Source organism: Triturus cristatus, chromosome 5_2 (assembly GCF_964204655.1).
Source record: "Triturus cristatus chromosome 5_2, aTriCri1.1, whole genome shotgun sequence".
Taxonomy (NCBI): Eukaryota; Metazoa; Chordata; class Amphibia; order Caudata; family Salamandridae; genus Triturus; species Triturus cristatus.
In genome coordinates this window covers 794,785,346-794,809,856 of record NC_140588.1, presented here as the reverse complement: position 1 = coordinate 794,809,856, position 24,511 = coordinate 794,785,346, and the positions used below count along the sequence as shown (strand labels likewise).

The window sequence follows — 24,511 nt, the reverse complement described above, 5'->3', positions numbered from 1 at the left end:
TTGGACAATGTCTCGTGTGCGGGCACCTCCTTTTTGAAGCGTTAGTGAGAATAATGTATTTACATAACGCACAAAAAGACCCAGAGCCAAATGGTGCAGTAGAACACTTAAATAAAACTGTGAAAGTGGGTATCAAGTTGGTTTAGATTGGAGAGAGGAGATGCATAACTGTATGTCTCTACATGGTTCGACAGTGAAATCTCCTTTTGGCTTGTTTAAGGGTTGTAAGCCATGTGCTAAGATGAGTTCTGGTAGGATGCTGTGAAATAAAGGTGCTTGATCATGGATTTGGTTCGTGGTTTGTGAAGGAAGAATTCCAGCAGATGAAAAATTTGACCAGTGTAAACAAGTTAAGTTCTTTAAGGATTCTGTTGGAGAGTGTGTAAAAATTAAGGCTCCCACCAGCTGTGCTAATTAATCTAATTTCACAAGAAATGGAACAAAAGTAGTAGAGTGGTGGCGGTGGTCAGTTTCTCCTAAAGCCTACTTTATAGGTTCCAAAATCCGAGGCAGACCTTTGGCTCTGGGCTCGGCTCTCCTGTACTTCTGTTGACTCGCCCACGTCTGCTTTCACTCATTCAATCTTATCTTTCCAACTTTTTTCCTGCCTATCCATTTAACTCTCGAGTTAATGCTTAAATTAGCTTTTCACCTGTTTTGTTGCTTTCTTTTTCTCTTTCACTGTCGCTATGTGATCCTATTTATTAAGCGCCTCAAACTGTGCAGTTCTAGGCATCTGCTTCATGTCCTACATGGTTTGTCTCAGGGAATCTACCTTTCTAATGTTAAAGGTACCTTCTAATGGAAATTGTAAAACTTGATCATGTAGAGTGTATTTATTCCAATGTGAAATCCAGGTATATGTATAGTACCCAATCGCTCATCATTTTATAGGCTGGTGTTCCTCCTACTGCTCATTTTTGCCCCTCCATAGGTACCAATGGTAACCTTGTGCTTTATGGTCAAATTTCCCATTGTTTTTGCTCAAAACAGTCTCAGAACCACTGTAAACGGACTAGTGCACAACAACCATTCACAGCACGGTTCTGTCAGAGGTCAACCTACCACAGTGCTGCTTCACCAGCAACCAACCAGTCAAAGCACTGCTCTGTGATGACGTCCCACCAATCCCTTGCTGACTAATCAATCATAGCAAGATTTATTTGTGAACAGGAGAACTATTGCAAAACCTCTTTTAAACCAATTAAGTAAATGAACCCTTTATAAACCCTTAAATAATTCAGTCAAACAATAATATTTCAGAAACAAAGATAACAAAAATGTCAAATTGGAAACTGAGCGTGGGCCTTTTACCCTGTGACTTCAATTTCTTCTAGGATTATAGATAAGAGCAACCCTCCAGCCCATGGGAACCAGGATATAGGATTCATAAGTGCTACGGTGGTTCTCACAGGAAACAGTACAATATATTATGTTAAATTTAAAATTATAACTAATCTGAAAAAAAATTGGCGTTTATTGTATGCATTTCTACGCACACTAGATCTACCAATGACGGAAATTAGGGTGCTAGGTTAACTCTGAATCACAATGTAGAAAAAAATAGAAAAATCTCTTAAATCTTTCTCCGTTGTGATAATTTTTGGTTGTTACATGCACGCGCACTTTTTGTGCCAGTACCTAATTAAGTTTGGCGAGTGTCTTTCATTTATTATAATCTTTAAATATAATATACTGTACTGTTTCCTGTGAGAACCACTTTAGTACAAGTCACACTTTGCGGACTCCAATCAAGCACCAGTCAGCCCTAGCCAGTGTTCTTGCCCCTGTGCACTCAAGAAAAATACACCAACCAAAATTAGACCTCAACCTAGAAAAAGGAAAACTTAGTAAAGAATCCCATCAATGTGTATGCAGTGCCTCACTCTACACACCGCTACAGAAAAATAAATTAATTTATCTCAATCTTGGATTTCGACGAATTCAATAAACAAAACACCCAATTGAACTTCAAATGGTTTACATAAATTGATAATACATCAGTACAACATTAATTAGTCCACCAATCAAACCCACAATCATCATAATATAACCAAACAGCACGCAACAAAAACAGAAATCTATTTTGCGAGCACATACTCAACATACATCATGAATGTGTACACCATTTACAAAACAGTTGACCCTATTCCTACTTTCACCCCAAATCGTTCAGGAACGTTCCGCAAATCACCTTTTAAGAGTCTCCAGCACCGGATCATTTGGCAAAGATCCAAAAACACTTTTTCTCCTTCAAACTGGGCATTAAGATGTAGGAAATCACTGGAAATCTTTTGGGGACCTATTCCAAAGAGGAGGTGCTCTTAGGCAACCATCCTCTGCTACTGCAATTGTAGTTGCTGCATCCCAATATTCTAATGCACCCCAATATTTTGGATCACCCAAAATTTACCTTGACGGTTCCGCTCCAGCACCCTTGTTCTAGACCCAACAAAAATTATAGTGATAAGCAAGCGGGACCACTCAATAACGTAGTCCTAGAACGAAGAAAAGTTTAATGGGTTTTTATACGAAAATCTCAAATTAAGCATTACAAAGAAATGCAGAGTAGTGTCATGAAGCCTGTGTACATAAACAATTCTGATTTCTGTCTAACTCCCAATAAGCAGCAAAAAATCATAAATGTAACAGATAACCTCCATAGAAGCAAGGGGAAAGTCTGTCTCTCTCAAAACCTACAGGTTTTCAACACATTTTGTTAACACAAGATGAGTAAAAACTGCAAATTCAGCATGGCTTGACTAGTTATTGAGCAAATGAGAATCAAAATTATCAAACATAATCAGATAACACTAACCTATTTCTAAGTAAAGGAAAGCTCAGCTACTACAGCAACACAAGCGTAGTCTGGAGATGCACAACACAATATGAAACATTTTTTAAACGAAGACCGATACACCAGTCTATGCTAAAAGGTCCCTATCGAAACTTCCAGTGGAAGGATATTGTAAAGTTGGTACTTTCAGTATAGGAAGAAAAGTCTATTCACAGTACATGCACTTGAAGGAAAATAACCAGTTATGTTAAAATATCCTATGCTCTGTGAACACTGTGGGGAGAGAAGACACGCAGGGTGGCATTCATTTGGGGGAGTAATGAACAGGAGCAAGATTAATAAAACACCAAAACAGTGTCTATTTTTAGTAAACTTGTGTATAAATGTGACCCAACTAAATTAATAAACACCCGTTTAAATATCCAATCAATATCCTACAAGTGCAATATTAATAATTAATTGGTCACGACTAGAATGATCATAAAAATCATTAGTATTTGTGAGAATATGGGGTTCTTTTGCAGTACACCTGGCCCCACTTTATGCTTGGCTTTTGATGCAGCTTTGATTGTAGAGTACTGAGGGCCTGCTGTCCAGGTTTCCCGTACCAGTGTTCTTTCCCTAAAACTGATCCACAATTGGCTCTTCAGGCCCCCTGTAAGTCCCTATTAAAAGATACATGGGTACCTAGGGCATTGGGACTGTCTGTAAGAGGAGCCATGGCTTCAAAAGTCTTTACTCTCGGAGCAAGGCTGGCGGATATAATCAATGCATCTGACTGGTCCTCATATTCCATGTTTAAGAGGTTTTATTTTTAGTCCGTTCTAGATATGTATTGTATTGTAATTTGTAAAGCGCGATTGCTGCCCAAGGGCGTCCAAGCGCTAGAGTGCAGAGAACAGAGCTAGGGGGGTAACAGAGAATAAGATTTAGGTGGGCCTGGCAAATATATAGAACCTTTGTTGTTGAATAAGCATATTCCTCGCCCTGGGTCCTGACATGGAATGAAAAATTCTTAGCTTTTAATTCTATTAAGGACACAAAGACGAGGATTCTTCCACCCAAAGTTCCAAGAGACCATTCCCCACCATAGACTTCAAGGGGCTATTTGTATATTATTTTTAACATACATGGATGAATTTCCGGGAGGTATTACAAGGTCTTGTGTTTTTTCTTGGTTAATAATAATCTGTCATTAAGAATTGTGGTTGAATAATCGGGAATTGTGGTTGAATAATCTCCTTTGATGAATACCTTTTGAGCTAGGTGTTTTAGGTCTGGAGAGTTCCAAGCTGGAATAAAAATGCCATATTCTTGGGCTACTGTCGTATGAAGAGAAAGGCGGCTTAGAGGAAGACCTAGACTCTTATGGGACATTGTACTCTTTGATTGGTTTTATCCCTTTCCTTGCCCGCTGGTTCATGGGAAAGGTAGGTTATTAAGTGCTAAAGCTGCTGGAGTTAAAGTGGAGAAAGTAGAGCATAATCCCCGCCTCAGTGTCCTTACTACAATTGACTTTCTTTTGCGAAAGCAAGAAGATTTTACAATACAATATTTAACACATTGGTTCATCCTGGTTTCTCTTTTCTGCAAATTACTTTGTCTCAGTTGTGTATATGACATTTGTGAATTAATTTTGTGAACCATCTTTCTGTTCCGCTCAAATCACTTGGCTTCTGCCATAAAAATTGCTTAGAAATTGTAAATGAGTCCTTGTTTTTATGTGTTATGCCTATACTGTGCAGCTCTAAATGCTCACTTTGTTTAATCTTGCAGATAGTTCTTCAAACACTGTTGGCTTTTATAGTAAGCTGCTATGGAATTGTACACATCGCAGGAGAATTTAAAGACATGGATGCAACTTCAGAACTAAAAAATAAGTATGTTTTCTTTTTATCAGTGCATGTAAAAAGTATAATAGTCTTGTCATATTTCGGTTTATGTTTTTTTTTTTCTGGGAGGGAACCTATTAATTGACCATTGGGAAACCCAGTGGCACATTATGTTGAAAAGGAATACTTCCATTGCATTTTAGCTAAAGGAAGTTACACAATTCTAATTTGTTTTAATGTGAGAGGGTGTTCTAATTATTTAACCCTCCCTGTGAAATCTACCCTTAAGTAAATTGCTGGCATAGAGTTTTGGATTAGGCCTGCCAGCTCACTTCCAGTGGCTTTGGTCTGATACATACACCTACCCTGTTCTGCTGTGGTGTGTTTTATCTCCAGCCTTGTACTCCTTTCCCTGCTCCCTTTTTGCAATGTTAATCAGACTTCTTAAGGCACCTGCGCCAAAATGTTTGGGGACTGTTGGAATTGGCATTTAATCAATCAGTTCTACAACGATAGTGCCGCCCCTTAGCCATGGGTATAACTGCAGCAAGACATATGGGTGTGACGTAAGCGGCTGTAGAGCTGAACAATGATGAGGCACGAAAGGAGTAAGAGGGCTCCTGAGGTTGCACGCCCCTTATTTGTTAAAGCCAGTTTAAAATGAAGGAATGAAAAATTGATATACAAGCTCTGCAGACAAGTGGAAGTAGCCTAATTCCTCAAGTGGCCTGTGTTATTCCAGATCCAATACTCGCTCCTCTCTTATATTTATACTCCCAAAAATATAGTCACGTGACCAGAATAACCAAGGATTTTTAGGTCTAACCTATCTAAGTTAAGCTGTCTGGTTGCGAAAGCTATATTGTAGGCATACCAAGAACATGGAGGGGTTTGCAGCCTGCGCGTTGCTGGGCTTTACTGTCATTCTAATTTGCCTACTTCATATTCCATGTCTTGCCTTCTCCCCCTAGCTGTGTCCCTCCCTTGGATCATTTCCAATTTACTTATGTTCCACTGGACAATTTAATTGTGTTCTTCCACAGTTCACTTTTAAGGAACTACTTTTTTCTTTATTAATTAGTACTCCATGAAAGTGCATGTGTTTCCTAGCTGTTTCCCAAGTGTACTTCTCTTCTCCCTGCACTCAGTGTTGCTCTCTCGCTCATGTGCGTTTCCTCTGTCACCCTCCGTGATGTGCTCGAACTTGTGTGCTTCTCCACCTTGCATTACTTTCTTGCCCTTGTGCTTCTTCCCCTAGCTCCACTTTGCGCTACTTTGCTCTCTCCCTTTCCTACTTTCTTTATCCCCACCTGCGTTTCATATTGTTCTCCCTCGACGGTTTGCTTTTCCCCCTCCCTCCCGCATCCTCAGTGTTGCTTCTCCCACCTGCAACACTGTTTTTCTCCCAAATGCTTCCCACCCCTCCTTGTTGCTTCTCCCAACCCCGGCTGCTTCCGCCACCAACTTAAAACAAAAAAAAAACTTTCACTTTTTTTTCCTTTTTATTTGTTGAACAAACTCTGATCGGCAAATAAAGACTAAGCAAAGCATGTGCGTGCATCTACTCCAGGCCCTTTTTTTGGCTTGCTTGCACAGCATTAAGGATGCTGTATTATCGCTATAAACCATTTGGAAAGCCAACAGGTCCCAAAAGCGAGACTTATTGACTTTGCTAATGCTTGTTCATGGTGAATTTGGTCTACAGACACTAACTTTGTCTCATTCTCCGGTCTAGTAGTTTGATTCAGAAGAGCATCTTCTTTACCGTAAAGAGGGTTCTCCTTCAGGGATTTCCAGCGATGGGTATGAATAGTCACACCCACACTGTATCCCAAAGCATTTTTATTTAGTGTTTATAATCCGTACTTTAAAAAAGTCACATTTTTTAGAAATCTTAATATTCGAAGGCAGTGTTTGCCAAATTTCATTGCCTTCCTTTAAAAAGAAGACAGTTGCATTTGAATATACCCTCTAGTTTAAGAAAAGTGGCATGAAAAACACTAACAAAATGTTTTTTTTTAAATGAGAGGAAAGAAAGGCAACCTAGTTAGATTGCTGGAAGTTGGCACTGGTCCTTTATGGAAGCTCTTTCTAGTACTATTGTAGTATTTCTATAGCGCTTTATATCCCATTTGAGAGCACCAGGGCGCATTATTACTGAGGTAGCACTCTACACCATGGAGGGAGTGAATGGCTGGAAGAATGTTGGGTTTTTTCTGATTCTTCATGGCAAGTGTTTTGGTATCACTGGACACTGCATTTAACAGTGTGATGGAGGAGGTCCTGTGATAGATCCGATAATGGTTGTAGCTAGCTGGCAATTATAATTTGTTGCGCAAGTACCATATTATGTTTATGTTGTTGTGCTAATTTTCAGTCAACATCCTGTGCTTACTGCACCGTAAATCTTATGAGTCTGGGGTGTAAGAGTATGGAAGGGAGAGAGATCCAGATCCACCTAGGTAGTCTGCATTACAGTAATTTTCTATATGGTTAAGGGTGGGATATTAAGCATTGATTAATAACCATATGGGTGTTTAGCTCTAGAAGGATGGACTCTGATATAGAGTGATCTGGGGTGCCAGCTATGTGGTGAATCTCTTCAACCATGATCTGCCTGTCTATTCTGGTATTGCATGGCTAGTAAAGGTGGATTAATACTGGATTATTTTTTTTGACTATGTACTCTATAGTTCTTCCTCTCTGATATGGTTGGAATATCATGCATGAATATTTAGTATGTAGTCCACTGATTACAGCCAGATATGGCAATATCCAGTTATTGCTCCTTAATCACCTGAGGATCAGTAATGATGCTACAGGCACTACTTAGATCAGTAATGATGCTACCTTGTACTACTTAGTCGAATGTTAAAATGAAAGCATATAGTTGCAGAGCTGCCCAAGTATTTTGAGACCACTGATAAGTCTCCCCTGGGAGGGTTTTCTGGTTTATATAAATCAAAACCCATGGCTGTGGATAGAGTGTAACCTATAACTAAATGGGGGGAGGGAGGGAGGGAGGGGGGGGGGGGGAAGGTTGGTTTCAAATAATGATTTTTCGGTAGTTATGTTCAAGAAGTTCTATTTCTGCTAAAATCAAGAAGGCAAATGTTCAGCATGTAACTCTTTTTAGGCCAGCCTGATTGCCTCACTGAAATACATTAATTCCTGTGTATTGTGTGTCCAGTAGCTCAGGGCCACTGGACATGTGCTGTTACTGTTGACCACCAATTTCCTTAAGGCTGCAAGCTGATCAAGATTCATTTTAACACTGTCTATATCACAGAAGGCTCAATCATTTCTTTCAGTCCAAAGCAAGAGGGGATAATGATTCGAAACAAGGCGGGAACACTTCCCTCTGAGAGATTGGACCCTGACAAAGACTGTGTGGGCCCCCAAAAACGTGGACAATATCCTGATGACAAGATCCAAAACAAGCGGCACAGAGCTATAGGACCTGTATTTGACATGGTGAAGCATCTAGTAGATCAATTGTCAGCAAGAGGCTTTTCCATTACTCTGTTAAAATTGTGCAGTTTGAATTGCCCAATATACACATTGTGGTTTTGGGTCCAGTATGCCAAATTTATAGATCCATCTGGTCTTCTTGACTCTCGGGCCTCCAGTTCCATTTTGAGGCTTTTGATGATGGGTACTCAGACATGTTTATGATTTCATTGGTGATTCCACTGAAAGGCAACCAGGATTACAGGTAACCTTTCCTTCAGTGGATCTCCATTGATAACCATAAGTACTGAAGAGTATATCCAGTCCACCCCTTGAAAAATATTTCCTAAGGAGAGGAAAACATAATGCAAAAGTCAGTATAACTAGAACTGTTGTCCACTATATGAAACACTGTTATAAATTAAGGGTCAAAGTAGCTGAATGAAACCATCAAAATTCACTCCAGCCACCTTATACGAAGCACTTACTTTCATAAGGGATCTTTTTCAGTTCCGGGGGGGGGGGGGGGGGGGGGGGGGGGAATGCTGTGGTTGGGGAAGACTTCTATTAAGACTGCTGCTTGATTTAAAGTAAACTAAATCAGAACAGACTAATAGAAAATCATTACTTTTAACAACTGTTCTGCAGGTTGGTGTAGTGATTAACATGTGAACCTTAAGGCTAATCCCTTTCTGAAGCTTGAAAATAAATAAAACTTGGTATCTTTGAACCAATTCTAGGCATTGTTCTAACCCAGTGACATTTGCTCCAGCCCTAAAATCTCTATCTTTCCTTCCTTGCTGGCAAAATTAATTAGAAGGTGGTGGCTTACAATGGGTTTGCCACATTGCTAAATGCAGTTTACTTTTGTATGGTTTCTGAGAACAGTGCTCGCTGATTCGCTGCTAGTCTTCAATAATGGTGATTATTTGATACTACTATACATCTGTGTGTGGTACATACAGTATACTATAAAGTACTTTTTTGTTCATATTGGCCTCAGCAGGGTGGTTTAAGATTTTTGTCTCCTCCTGAAGATCAGAATTGAAAATCAAATTGTGTCGGTTGACAGGTCACGGTCTGCAGTGTGGAGTACCTCGGGACACTTGGGTCATCAACACTTTTCAGTATGTTATATTATGATACCAAAAAACAGCTATTTACATTAGTACACAGATGCTCCCTGATCTGCCAGAAGGTCCCAATCATCCTTAACCCCTTCAGTGCCCATGACGTGATGGTCTCGTCATGGGCCGCGGTTGCGCTGTGCCCATGACGAGACCATCTCGTCATGAACTCCGCCCGCTAATAGAAAGCCCGGCAAAGGGCGGGGAAAGGGCGGGGCACGCAAGAGGTTAAATCCCTCCAAGAAGCACTTGACAAATCAATTACACTTCCTTTATAAAATGTAACTGCCTACCCTCCTTTTGTGTCCCAGTATTCTTGTCACAAGCAACATCACGCAATCTCTTCCTTCATGCTCACGTTTTGTGCTTGAAATGAGAATAGACTACAGTTGCAGTATCATCCTTGATAAGATAATTAAACATCAAGGGTGAGCTGCCTCAAAAAGTTTTGAGAATCACAGCCAGATGTCTTATGGCCCTAAACGGTGAGTTGAGCACTGCCAGAGGAGCAGTTGTTGAAAGGCAGTGGTGTGGAAACCATTATTATATCCAAAGAGATACCTTTTTAGATCTTGCTTGAGACAGCACATGTACTGTCACCTGTTAGACATTTTAACTTAGTTTAAAGGTAGCATAGAGCCCACCCATAACTTACCATTGGTTTGGTTTTAACACCGTTCTCATTGATTTGCTTTTCATTGGTCGACGGGTGCCTGTTTTATTCTCTCTTAGTGTGTTTGTGCTTCCTCTGGAGTATGGACCATGTTTTTCTACCTAGCTGAGTGTCCTTCCACTGCCGTGCATGAGGTACGTTTTTAAGTTGAGCCAAGACAGTGCTTGCGCGGTCTCTCAGTGGCCTGGTATATGCTTTGTGGAGTTCCAACCCATCTATTGCTTACCTTTGCTTTTCATTTGTTTCAGTGATCCTTAATCTTTGCTTGCTAGTGGTCAGTCCTGCCTCTTTGTACCTCCTTTTTTAGGTCGAGCCTGGGCAGCACATGTGCTGCTCTGCGAGCCATGCTGTATTGAGTTTGGGATTTGAAGCTTCGCCAACTCTCCGCCCATATTTTTCAGTGGCTTGTGTCCTTGTCCATTGTTAATGCTGGCTTCTGATTTCTTAATCACCTTGTTAGTCTCTCCTTAGTACCACCTTGTCTTCATTTGAAAACTCCCATGGCGACTTGTGGTAAATAATTTTCATTACCTGGACTTAATTTGATACGGAAACATAATAAAACAGCTCAGTAAAATGAGAGGCAGAATCCGTGGTATCAGAGGTTCGGAATGGGCTTTATTCCAATAAACGATTATAATCGGTTGCTCCAAGTTCCATCACCACGGAGGTTCAGGAAGTGAAGTACATACATTATTGACAAGAAATGACTTTTATAGTACATACATTACAATGAAGCGAATGCAGTAGGCGTAACAATTGATAAGGAAAATGACGATTTCATATGCGTAACCGAAAATGGGTGTAATAAGGAGTAAAAAGGAACATAATTGGTTATGATGTCATATATAGGTGGATCTATAAGATAATACTTGGCATAGATGCGCGCGCAGCAGTATGACGTGTGATTGACGTGTAACTAGGGGGTGAAGGGGACTTGACATTTAGCTCTACATGTGGCGACAGAAGTCTGGAGGGTCAAGTCAACCTAATCCCAAATCATATCTAACATCCTATGTTTAAAGAACTATGTTATCCAAAAGAGAGGTCTCTTCGAGTGGAATCTTATTCTATACTGACTATACTGACTGTTAGTGCGTGTACAAGCGTCTAAGTGTCTACACTAGATGCGAGGGCGGAATCTTCCATAGTAACAGGGCTATGAATTACTTGTATGAAGACAGAGAAGTCGGGCCTTTGCTTGGTAGCTGGCAGAATGTTTACTTAAGCTACTAGACAGGAATGCATCGGGCAGGGAACGGAGCAGATAATTTCGAAGGTGAAATACAGTTCTTGGCAGGCAGCAAGCTGATGTCAGGCTTCGTGAGCCGCGCAGAGAATGAGACAAAGTTCATGGTCACAGATGCAGGCTCAGACTCGAGCTTTCAGAGGCAGAAGGCAAGAAGAGTTTGATGACAGAATCAGGGCCTACTTGCCTGGACTGTAAAATGGCATAAGTGAACCATATAAAGCCGGTGGCCTTTCATACTTAGGAATGGAATATCCGGCCTATTCATGGCGGATCTGACAGAGGACATGTTGACGGTGGACGCACATGTGTTTGCGCCTTCATAACTGGAACTGGAGGGAACATACATGTACTTGTAACATGCACATAGAACCGTTGGGGTCCAAGATAGGGGACATAACTGACCAGAAAAATCCATATTTCCACATTCCCTCCTTGTCCCCTACTTGCCCGTCAAGAGATATCAATCTTCATTAATCCATTGATCTGTTCATATAGCATCATTTGTTCTTCTTTCTTCTTCCGGGATCTTGAATGAAAATCTTGGTGTGGAATGCACGATGTGGTACACAGACCACAAATCGCTGGTCCACATTGCAGACATAGACAGCAACTGAATAATATGAGAAGGCCAATACCTAGGAAGGATAGGACTCTCCATCCCCAGGCTGATATCACGCTCCAAAACCAACCGGACCAAGTCCAGGTGCCTGGATTCTGGTGTATCTGGCTTACAATCTTATGAAGGCGGGTTATGGCCTTATATACAGATGGCGAATTTTCTGGTATGAATATGCAACAGCTTGATCCGATGACCCTACAAGCTCCGCCCCTATCAGCCAGGATGACGTCAAGGACAAGACGATTTTGAAGCACAACAATCCGCATAGCAGACTGCTCTTCTGTTAAATTGCCTAAGGCGGAAATAGTTTCGTTCACTACTGCTTCAAGGGTTCTAGTTAATCTACGTATCAGCTTACTATTAGTAACAGTACCTATATAGGGAAAGATGCCTTTATTGAAGTCTGTGTATTTTTCCCATGCTGTTTCAGTGTAATCGACAATTGGGAGATCTCTCCGCTCTCTATTGTGTACTAAATGAATATTTCTGTGATAATCAGGAGGAGCTAGAAAAACAGGTGGCAAAAGGAATGCAATGTAGCAGGTACCATCCCAATCTAGAGGTAGACGCATATATGCAGTCTGACCACAGATAAAGTAGGAGTGGCGATAAGCTCTAAATGAAGATTTACCTTGATCACGGAATTCTACTGTAGTAGTGCATTTACTATGGCCCATATGTATGGAACCAACTTTTCTTACACACAATTCACCTTTCGCTGGGAATACTGACATGGTTGGTAGAACTAGTTCAACTTCGGATTCGACATTTAGAATCATGAGATTAGGTGTAAAGTTACCTAATCCATATACTTCATTTTCTAGATCAGTTCCTGTTCCTTTGGGGCGACCCTCCTTGTCAGGGTAACAGACTTTGAATAAAACTAGGTTCAGATTTCCCCATACCCAATGGTCTTGATAAACTGCTGTGTCTGAGTCTATGGAATTGATTAAGCTGAACCATGCTCCACAGGAGCCATTATGTGAAAACGGATGTGGAAAGAAAGGCAAGACTCCTTCATAATTCTGATAGGGAGGGAGCCGGCCACACACCCAACAATTAGTTGCATTACTAGTCTGATGGGAATGATGTAACATACTAATGAAAGTGTTATTGCGCAGCGCAAGTCTATAAGACAATTCATGCGGGGGTAAGTCACTAAAAGAATGTTCAGCAGTAACATTGTAAACATTTCTGGCAATAGGGTAATATATGTGCAACAATATACTTGCAGTAATTATTAAAAGACTTAAGAAAAACAAGATTAATAATGTCACTATGCAATGGCTACGCAGTGATTTACAATACGCCTGTCGTTTCAACATTTTCCGGGTGCTTTCTCTACTCAGGTCCAAGGGATACATGTCAGAGACAATTCAACCGCTTCACCTTGGAGAGGACTTAAACAATCAAATTGCTCGACTGGTTGGGCCTAAGCTTTAGTTTATAGTGTTCAGAGTTGCTCTGTTCAACAAAAGGAAGTTTTGAGTCAATGGGTGAAGACACACGAGGTGGGCTGTTTACATCTGCAGGAAGTCCATGAAATTTCTTGATATGGCTTGAATGAATCCATCCTTTCTTGCCCTCGATCTTCACGGCTGTCCTTGTGGTCAGTAAAACCAACTTGGGTGTCTTCCACCTGGGCTCCAGCTGAGTCTTTCGGTCGAAATTCCTCACAAAGACGAGGTCCCCCGGAATTACGTCATGGGGTTTCACCTCAGTGTTGTCAGGAAAGGCTGCAGCTACCTGTGAACGACAAGATTGTAGTGCAGACATCAAGGAAGCCAAGTAATCTGTCAGCATATTACAGTCAATATCAGTTATTTTGTGTGGTATAGGCGTCCCCCACATATTTGGTGGTCTGCCGAAGATCACCTCATACGGGGATAGCCCTGTTCGAGAGTGTGCGACCATTCTTGTGAAAAAGAGTGCAACTGGTAGTGCTACTACCCAGTCGACACCTTTCTCCCTACATATTTTGGACAATCTAATTTTCAGTGTCTGATTATGTCTTTCTACGAGACCTGCTGCTTCGGGGTGTCGGACACAGTGGAATTTCCACTGATAACCTAACAAAAGTGAAACGTGTTTCATTAATTCGGATGAGAACGGCTGGCCGTTATCTGAGTGAACAACACGTGGTAAACCGTATCGTGGGAAGAATTCTCGAACCAACTGTTTGGCAGTAGTCGGGGCAGTGTAATCTGAAACCGGGTATGCCTCCGTCCAGCGGGACAGAGCGCAGACAACTACGAGAACGTATTTGAATCCTCGACATCGTTCCATCTGGATATAATCCATCTGGAGGACTTCAAAAGGGTGATTAGGAGGATGAAATCCACCTTGTTCTACGGGAACACTTTTTCCCGGGTTGAACTGGCAACAGATCATGCAGGTACGGACCTTTTGTTTGGCTGCAGCTCGTAAATGTTTATTGAACCAAATATGTTGAATGCTGTCTAGCATAGCTTTTTCTCCTAGATGGGCTGGACTATGGATAGTGTTAATAATGACTTGGACCATTGAATCAGGAAGGAACCACACAGATTTTTCCTTCATCATCCATCCTTGGTCCGTTTGGATCCCTCCTAATTCAGTCCATTTCTTTATTTCTTCTGATGTAGCATGTGTCTGGATGTCAATTACGTCAAAAGTAGGATCTTTAACTGTCATACACTGTGTCGGCGTCGGAACTATTGTCTTTGTCATGTCGGATTTTTGAGTTTGAGCTGTCTGTTTAGCTGTTCTGTCAGCTAAATCATTGCCTTGAGAAATGATATCAGTAACTTTCGTATGTGCTTTGCATTTCATAATCGATATTGCAATCGGTAGATGTATCGCATCTAATAAGGCATGAATGAGGGGTCCGTGCTGAATGTGGGCACCGTGGGAAGTTAAATAACCTCTCTCTCGCCACAGCACACCGAAGTCATGTACAACTCCGAATGCATAACGTGAATCAGTGTATATGTTGACTTTTTTATTTGTAGCTTGAATACAGGCTTGTGTCAGAGCGACGAGCTCTGCTGCTTGAGCGGACAAAGTATTTATACGATTAGTTTCAATGACTTCAGTATCTGTTGTGACTGCGTAAGCAGCCACCAACTCTCCTGTACTTGTTCTCATACATGAACCATCTACATACAACGTCAGGTCTGGATCTGACAATGGAACATCTGTCAAGTCTTGTCTGGGTTTCGTCGTGATAGTGATAACTTCAATACAGTCATGGGCTAGTGGGTCTGTTCCGGTTACTGGCAAAAGTGTGGCAGGATTCAATGTGTTACAGCGTCTGATTTCTATGTGTGGCTGAAACAATGTAAGTTCGTACCCTGTAAGTCGCGCTATAGTCAAGTGTTGTGTTTGCGTTCTATTTACAAGAACCTCTACTGCATGTGGTACTTGAACTGTCAATGGATGTCCTAACACTATGGCATCGCTTTGTCTGATTGCTAATGCTGTCGCTGCCACTGATTTTAGGCACGCAGGCAGAGCCTGAGCTACTGGATCTAATGTACTAGAAAAATAAGCACATGGTTTGTGTGCTCCTGCTTGTTCCTGTGTGAGTACTGACAAGGCAGTACCTTCGCGTTCTGTAACAAAGAGTGTAAACTGTTTTCTGTAACATGGCGTTGCTAAAACAGGTGCTTGACATAAAGCTTTCTTTAGGCTTTCAAAAGCTTGTGTATGTTCCTGGGTCCAAGGGAGAACAGTCGATGTGGCTGCCTCCTGTGTTGTCAACTGAATGAGTGGTTTTGCTAGAAATGCGTATTGCGGGATCCACTGTCTACAGTATGAAGTGAGGCCTATGAAAGCCCGCACCTCCTTTTGTGTCTTGGGTATTTGCATGTTAGCTATTAACTGAATGCGGTCTGGTGTAAGCTGCCTTCCCTCCTTGGACAGCGAGTGTCCAAGATAAATAACTCGCTGGACACAGAATTGCAGCTTAGAAGGGGACACCTTGTGCCCCTTTTCTGCTAGAAATTGTAAAACTGTCAGTGATGCTTTTTCACATTCAGGTTCGCTTCGGGCGGTGATCAGCAGATCATCGACATATTGAAGCAAGGCGGTGTTAACTGGCATGTGGATACTGTCAAGTTCTCGTTTCAGTGCTTGGCTATAGATGCTGGGGCTTTCTGTAAATCCTTGAGGTGCGCGTGAGAATTTAAAGCTACGTCCATTTAAACTAAATCCGAACAAATATTGGCTTTCCGGATCTATTGGGACGCTGAAAAAGGCATTTTTGAGATCAATTACAGTAAAGAATGTTGCTTCGGAATCAATAGCTGTCAGTAATGATGAAATATCGGGGACCACAGGGAATTGTGGCACAATACATTTGTTTAATTCGCGCAGATCAATAACCAATCGATATACTGGCGGGGCCTTTGGATCTGTTCGTTTGAGAATCGGAATTATCGGTGAATTACATACATTGGAGTCCGTTTCTACAACCACTCCTTGGGCAATGAGCTCGTCAATGATTTGTAGTAAAGCCACTACAGCATCTGGTGGCAACTTGTATTGTCGCATTCGTGGTAGTACCACTCCTGCCTTTAATGTGACTCGATATGGTGTAATAGTCATGCAACCAACATCAGTAGGGCCTTGTGCCCATAGATGTGTAGGTAAAGTCTGCAGTCGGGGATCCATGTCTCTAGACACATAATGACCTTTAAAATCACGTAAAAACAATCTTACTCCTTCCGGAGAACAACATATTATAGCTCCTAGAGCTTTCAATGTTTTTATTCCTAACAGGTTTTCTGGACATGATTTAGTAAGCAATAAATCTGTAGTTCGGGTCAAAGGTCCTATCGTAAGTGGAAGAGGTTGTGACACTTCATTAACAATAGGTTTTCCTGAAAAACCAAGGGAAATATTCTGAGAGCCTGAGAGGGGTGCCCCTGGAACTTCACTACGTTTTATGGTCGTTCGACTTGCCCCTGTATCGAGTAAAAATTTTCTGTCTTGGCCTAACAATTCACTATGTACATAAGGTCCTTCTTGATCTACAGGGATCTCGATAAGGGGTAAGTCAACTTCCCTCTCTAGGCTGGTTCATGCGTATCGTTGGTAATCAGGATAGTCGTACTGTGCGGTCTGGTACAGTTGTCGTGTCGTGGTTTGTGTGGCAGCAGCTGGCAGCGCTGGTGCAGCTGGCACAAACTGCACAGACTGTGGTGGAGCTGGCATGGACTGTGCATGCTGCGGTGCTCCTTGTTCATTCTGATCCTGTCTAAGTGGTCGTGGTCTTTCTTGTGTTTTACCTATGGCGATATTATGTTTCAAAACTGGACAATCGTGTACGTAATGACCTGGCTTTTTACAATAATTGCATGTCCCTTTTACAGGTCCTGCTGAATCACCGGAATGTGTCATACCCTTTTTATGTCCTTCAGCTGGAACTGTCTGAGAAACTAGCATTTTCATTTTTGTGTCTTTCATGCGTCTTTGTTCATGATCTTGTTCCTCTCTAATTCTATTGTGATGGTACTGTAACATTTGTAACATTTGTGATGGAGTGTTACCTTGCCAGGTACTCTCGAATTTTAATACTCTATTCTTTACTTGGGGCAGGGCATTCTCCACTAATTTTGTTACAAACAGATGTGGGTATGATTCGCTACTTGCTTTTATGCCACTATTTATACCAAAACATTTTTCGAATCGGGCATAGTAATCACTAGTGTCTTCATCTTGCTTCTGTTTACAGGCTGAAATTGTACCCCAATCTTCCTTTTTCGTAGTTAATAAACGTGGCAGTACCTGTACTAGTAAACCTGGTAGTGCTTTAGTTTTATCCCCGAGTCCTGCTCCTGCAGTTCGGGCCTTTTCTTCTGCTTCTAATACTGACCATTCTATCTTTTGGTCTCCTACCTCCCACTCTTTTTCCCTGAGTTTCTCATAAATGCCAGCAGGCATCAATACCTTTAATATTGTCATAATGTCGGGATAGGTATACTCTCCCATGAGTAGCATGTCTTTAATTTCTCGGTGAAAACCCGCTGGATCTTTGTCATGACTGGGTACCACTTTCTTCATTTCTAACAATTCTATTTTTGATATGGGCGTATATACAAATACGCGCTTAAACTCGTTGTCCTCGCCCTTTATTGGGTGCACTTCTCGTAAGGGATTCTGTCTATCCATGTAATACGTGGTTCTTTCCTTGATGGGTAGTGAAACATGTTCTGAACATACAAAAAGAATATACTGCTTTCTTGATTCTAGAATTTCTTTAATTAATTTAGTACCTGAACCTCTCCATCTATTCATGAGTAATTCAGTCAATATATCAGGTAAGGGACCAGGGTCCGAATGCTGACTCTGATATAGTATAATGAGTTGTTGAATCATATAAATCCCAGCTAACCGCTGTTCATCCGGGGTGAGATTCAAAAATGCGCGTGCTACTGTGTCATCACTATATTTTCCGGGACTGTCAACCCAATGAACGGCTGACCTGGCTAATTCTTGTTCATCCATAGAATCGAGAAAATGATAACCCCTTCGTTCTCGGAGTAATTTGTCAGCTGTTTGGAACGAATGCTCGTTAGACCTTATATGGACTATGGGTGTTTGAAATTTTCTGTTATTTTCTAGACACATCGGACGTATCGGATCAGTAAGACATCTAGTACTATTACAATATTTTCTTCTACCTACATAGGCTATAGTTTCTGACTGTCCTGTGGGCAGTCCTGATCCTTCTTCCTCGCTTTGATCGAACTGGTCTACCACTAATCTTTCTTCGTGTAGGCGTTCTATTTCTTTTCGGATCTTTCTGCACATGGCTATTATACAATTCTGCTTATCATGTCTTCCTTCTGATATATTCTGACTCCATCTGGTAAGAATTTGCATTGCTTCCGGGTCTACCCCTGGTCGGTCTTGATTTCTGATCACACAATTTATGAGGAAACGTAACAGTTCCCCCTGTATCTCCACTTTCTGGTATTCCATAGCTCTGTTAATACATTCAGAATCTCGTCCGGTTTGGACAAAATGATATATATTGTCTAGATGCGCAGTCATTCCTGGTAACTTCCCTAAATATACTGCGGCTCGTCTGATACGTAATGATGCTAGGGTCATTTCGTCCTCTTTTCCGGGCACAGGGTCATATCTACAATCTATCAGAAGTTCCTTAAGCGTACGGGCATTTATGAGTTTGGGGGTACGTGAATGTGCTGACTCTTGAAAAGTAAGTTTATTTATTCTGGGTGGTGTAGAAAAGATATTGGTAGCACCTCCGGTAGCCCCATCTGGGGTATCGGGTGTGAAAGGATTCGTTGAACGTGATACAGCAACTATAGGTGTGGATACAGCTATAGAAGTAGTTGTAGGAACAGATGCAGAAACAGATGTGCTTGCCGGAACTTGTGTCGGAACTTGTTGCTGTACCGATACGGGTACTGGATCTTGGCGTTGAACCTCCCTGGCAGGCGGTCTATGTGGGGCGGGATTAGCATACTCGGGAGCTGCGTCATCTAAATATGAGGAAAGAAAAACATCTTCTGCGGTTCTAGGATGCCCCTTAGGGTGTACCTTTATTGGAAATAATGGGGTTGGCAAGTCTTTTGGTATCTCTGGAGTAGCCTTAGGTAATCCTTCGGCCAGAAGGGGATACATACCACTCATAAGGGCATTTCTTTGTCTGTCTACTTGTTCTGATTTCACTCGTGCACCTTCTTCAATTAATAGGTTTTCTCGGACTTCATTTGATTTTTCTTTACTCTTCTCTTCCTGTCTACGTGCTTTTTCTGTTCGTCTATGTGATTCTTTACGCCATAATTCAATGGCATCTTTCTGTGATTGTCTAACTTTCTTTTTCCATAACTCTTCCTCGACTTTCATGATGCACTCTGCATCCCAGGTTCCCGCTATGGGCCACCTCTGAGTTTCTGGTAATCCCTTGGTGTAGTCTACCCATAAATCAAGAAATAATATAGCGTCTAAGCCATGTTTATGATACATGAAGTACCCTGGAGTGTCCCTAGGAGGAATAGGAACGGCTTCTTCGAGTACCCCTTTTCTAGTTGTGATCTGTCTTAGTTTCGAAAAGAGTGGCATATTGAAAACTGATCTGATACTTGATTTTGAACAAACTTAATACCATAAACACGATAATGAACAGTCATTCATACCACAATATACAGGACGTTTAACACATTAAACATTAAACATTAAACATTTTTTTTTTAACCTTTAAAATAACCAACAATGATGATCGTCTGCATAACTAATCACCAAGCATAATTCTTTGACAGTAACTAGATACTTCGGAATACTTGGTATACTGCTAAACAGTACAGATACACTGCTGAAACAGTGCAGACCGGATTTGTGTACCCAAACCCGTCTTGACCGGCACAACCTATGTGCACGTCAGAAATGCCTCCCCAGCAATGGTACTCACCGGGTAGCTTCGGAAACGGAAGGCCTCGGAAACTCGACTGAACTTGAACCGGACTGGACTCGACTCGAACACTTCGGACACTGGACTCGACTTGGGACTTCGGAAACTGGTGGGCCTCTGTATACCTCGGATCTTGCTCTCTCAGCTAGGCTCTGGTCGGGATACTTCGCACTTCTCACCGCCTCGTCTGGGTGTTGATCGCAGCCTCAGTCGCCCCCGCTTGACCGGAGGGAGATACAGGAAATCCTGCTGGTACGCGTTGTTGTCCGTCCAGCTGTGGCAGGAGACCGGGCCTGCAACTCACCGCCGGCGCGTGAGATGAGAAAGTGTCCCTGTTCGGGCGCCATTCATGTGGTAAATAATTTTCATTACCTGGACTTAATTTGATACGGAAACATAATAAAACAGCTCAGTAAAATGAGAGGCAGAATCCGTGGTATCAGAGGTTCGGAATGGGCTTTATTCCAATAAACGATTATAATCGGTTGCTCCAAGTTCCATCACCACGGAGGTTCAGGAAGTGAAGTACATACATTATTGACAAGAAATGACTTTTATAGTACATACATTACAATGAAGCGAATGCAGTAGGCGTAACAATTGATAAGGAAAATGACGATTTCATATGCGTAACCGAAAATGGGTGTAATAAGGAGTAAAAAGGAACATAATTGGTTATGATGTCATATATAGGTGGATCTATAAGATAATACTTGGCATAGATGCGCGCGCAGCAGTATGACGTGTGATTGACGTGTAACTAGGGGGTGAAGGGGACTTGACATTTAGCTCTACATGTGGCGACAGAAGTCTGGAGGGTCAAGTCAACCTAATCCCAAATCATATCTAACATCCTATGTTTAAAGAACTATGTTATCCAAAAGAGAGGTCTCTTCGAGTGGAATCTTATTCTATACTGACTATACTGACTGTTAGTGCGTGTACAAGCGTCTAAGTGTCTACACTAGATGCGAGGGCGGAATCTTCCATAGTAACAGGGCTATGAATTACTTGTATGAAGACAGAGAAGTCGGGCCTTTGCGTGGTAGCTGGCAGAATGTTTACTTAAGCTACTAGACAGGAATGCATCGGGCAGGGAACGGAGCAGATAATTTCGAAGGTGAAATACAGTTCTTGGCAGGCAGCAAGCTGATGTCAGGCTTCGTGAGCCGCGCAGAGAATGAGACAAAGTTCATGGTCACAGATGCAGGCTCAGACTCGAGCTTTCAGAGGCAGAAGGCAAGAAGAGTTTGATGACAGAATCAGGGCCTACTTGCCTGGACTGTAAAATGGCATAAGTGAACCATATAAAGCCGGTGGCCTTTCATACTTAGGAATGGAATATCCGGCCTATTCATGGCGGATCTGACAGAGGACATGTTGACGGTGGACGCACATGTGTTTGCGCCTTCATAACTGGAACTGGAGGGAACATACATGTACTTGTAACATGCACATAGAACCGTTGGGGTCCAAGATAGGGGACATAACTGACCAGAAAAATCCATATTTCCACAGACTGGCCCTTTTACTTCTGTTGGGACATGGTATGTTTTATTTGGTCTGTAAGCACTATTTTCTTTAATGGGTTTTGCCCTACTGCAAGCACTATGTGCTTTCCTTACTTTCAGCGCACCATGTATTCCAAGCAGCCGGTACCATTATCTGTTTGCATATGCGATTTCACTGCCTCACATGCGTTTAGAGTGCCTCGCTAACTGTGCTAATTAGATGCAGAAGGGGATGCTACCCAAGTGTCTCACTGAGGAACTGGGTGTTGGGGAAAGACTCATTTCTGGGTCTTCTCCAGGGGAATCAACAAACACTGGATACCTTTAAAATCCCCATGATGTTGGAATAAAAGGACGCATATTTGGCGTAGATACCTTATGTGGTCAAAAAGTTACAGAGGCCTTTGCGCGAAGTACCCCAAATAGCCAAAAACAAGGCTTAGCGCGGGGGGGAAACGCCTAGCAGCAAAGGGGTTAAAGGTTATTCACCGTTCCAAGATGGCCGACGCATTTACTTGCGTTACACAGGGCTACTGACATAGTATTACTTTGAATTGCTAGGTAGTTTACCCTGCTGGTCCATCTTCTCTTTTTACTGGCTGGCTAGATTGGTTTTCTTTCTTCTGAGCAGGGAGTTCCCCTTATACCCTGCTCCCAGGTCGCTGCTTGCCCAAGGAAACCATTTCTTGTTGCCACCTTGGATATTTGTGGCAAACCAAATTATTGACTGGTGGTCATGGGCATCTGTTTGGACATGCCTACTTATATCACCCACAATTCATAAATTACACGTTGATTTTTAATGTCATTACCAAAGCCTAGTGTCATCACTTCACTTTCCTGTGGGTACAGTAATGTTTGTAACGGTCATGTTTTGGGGGGCGGAGCTTGCCTGGCCTAAAAATGGCTGCTTCGTAAGCTAGGTCCGCACACCGCCGACACAATCCGTCAGGAATTCGCTACCCGGGAGTGAAGTACTCTCCCCTGCTAAGCTGGACGAGTGTAGCCCTTCGCCTGGTGCCCCCAATCGACGAAAGATTGGGCGTCAAAGCTGTAGCGCATCCACGACTACTGACACCGACATTGCCGTCCCCAGCGCTGGCCTGGTGCGTGGCCGGCGCTGAGCGCGCCTCCTGCGGGGCCCTGCGAGTGCCGGCGCCTGGTGTGGCGAGAGGTATTAGGCTCCCTGGGCGGCCCGGCTGGCTTGGCGGTGGATTCGGTGAGTGCTGGAGCCTCCGCGTCAATTGGTGTATGGAGAGTGGAGCTCCGTGTTAATTGCTGCTCCTGATTCCTGTACCATCCCTGAGGTGCGGGCGAGACCTCTGCGCCTGCACTGGCCGGTAGTCTAGATTTGATGTTCCCCCCCCCCCCCCCCCCCCCCCCCCCGCTATCAAGTCCTGCTGGAGGGCCCCGTTGCTCCTGTGCCTCCTTACTCCCTTCACTGAAGACTTCAGCATAGGCAAGGCCTGTGCCTGCACTGTTGGCTCCCCTACGCCTACATCTTCAAGCTCCTTGAGACAGGGGTAGCTTGACTCATGCGGCTCAGTTCACCTCCCACTCCAGGGGCGTGTTAACATAGGTGAACCCTAGATCTGGTCTTTTGCTGGAGAGTCGTGTAACAGAACCGGCTGGAAGATTTCTAGTGTCAAGATGCTTTGGAAATTTCGTACGGGCCGAATTATGACGATCCTCCGTTTTATCACTATATTTTCACTTATCAGGGACAGCACTGCACTGCTGTTGCTCTGGGGAGGGGACTTCAACTGCGTTATGGAGCCGGCACTTGATCACTCCAAGGGCCCGCCTCGGCCCCCGTCAGCTGCCGCTTAAGCTGTGGCGGATATAGCTTTACAGATGCACTTGGTGGACGTGTGGAGAGCTCGATCCTCTGTGAGGGGCGGGTTTACACACTATTCAGCCTACCATGATATTCATACTCGTATTGACTATTCGTTCATCTCAGAGGCGTTAATGACCAGAGTGCGAGACTGCGCAGTACTTGCTCGCTCTTTCTAAGATCACTCCCCTGTGTTTTTGATGCTTGAGGTTTCCTCCAGGGGTCCTCCCCCTTTTCAGTGGCGATTCCCACCATACTCCCTGCTATATTCGTTCTTCAAAGCAGACTTAGCTGCTGCTATAGAGGAATTTTTTGCAATTAATTTTGGGTCGGTTGACTCCTTTGCCACAGTCTTCATTCGCGGGGTCGCTATCAGCAAGCATGCAGGAGTGCTTCGCTCCATTAGAGGTTGTCTCGCCTTGCTCGAGGGCCGCTTGGGGGAGCTGGAGGCTGCTTTGGTCAATAATGATACACAGATTCAGGAACACCTTAAAACCACACTAGCTGAGTACCACGAGGAGGCGGATCGTGAAATCAAACATATGGGGAAATACGCTGTGGCCCGATCCTACGGAGAAGCGGACAGACCGGGCTCGGTTCTGGCGATGCTGGCACGCCGTAGATTTGAATCTGGGGTCATTACTTGGATCCTTGGCGAGGGGGGCTCCGTCTTTAACAGACAAAGGGATATAGCTAGTCGGTTTTGTAGGTACTATCGGGATCTATACAGCTCTAAAATTGCCCCAGTGGACGACAACATATTGAATTACCTGGAATATGTCAAACTGCCGTGGCTGACTGATAGTCACCGGGAATACCTTATGCAACCCCTTGATGCTGCTGAGATTCACATTGCTCTGGATTCCATGCGGGATGGGAGTGCCCCTGGTCAGAAGGGGCTTACGGTTCCCTTTTATAAGGCTTTTAGCGACATGCTGATTCCCCACTTGAGCACACTGTTTCAGGAAATGGGTGAAACTGGTATTATGCC

At 42.9% G+C, this 24,511-nt stretch overlaps 1 protein-coding gene across 1 annotated transcript in view; it reads left to right on the top strand.

Annotated features, from left to right (window-relative positions):
* Positions 1 to 24,511, top strand: part of MMGT1 (membrane magnesium transporter 1) — a 45,191-nt gene that overhangs the window by 10,117 nt on the left and 10,563 nt on the right. The window contains exon 3 of the mRNA XM_085607923.1: positions 4,574 to 4,677. Coding sequence (XP_085464049.1) covers positions 4,574 to 4,677 — 104 coding nt within the window. The remainder of the gene's footprint in view (positions 1 to 4,573; positions 4,678 to 24,511) is intronic.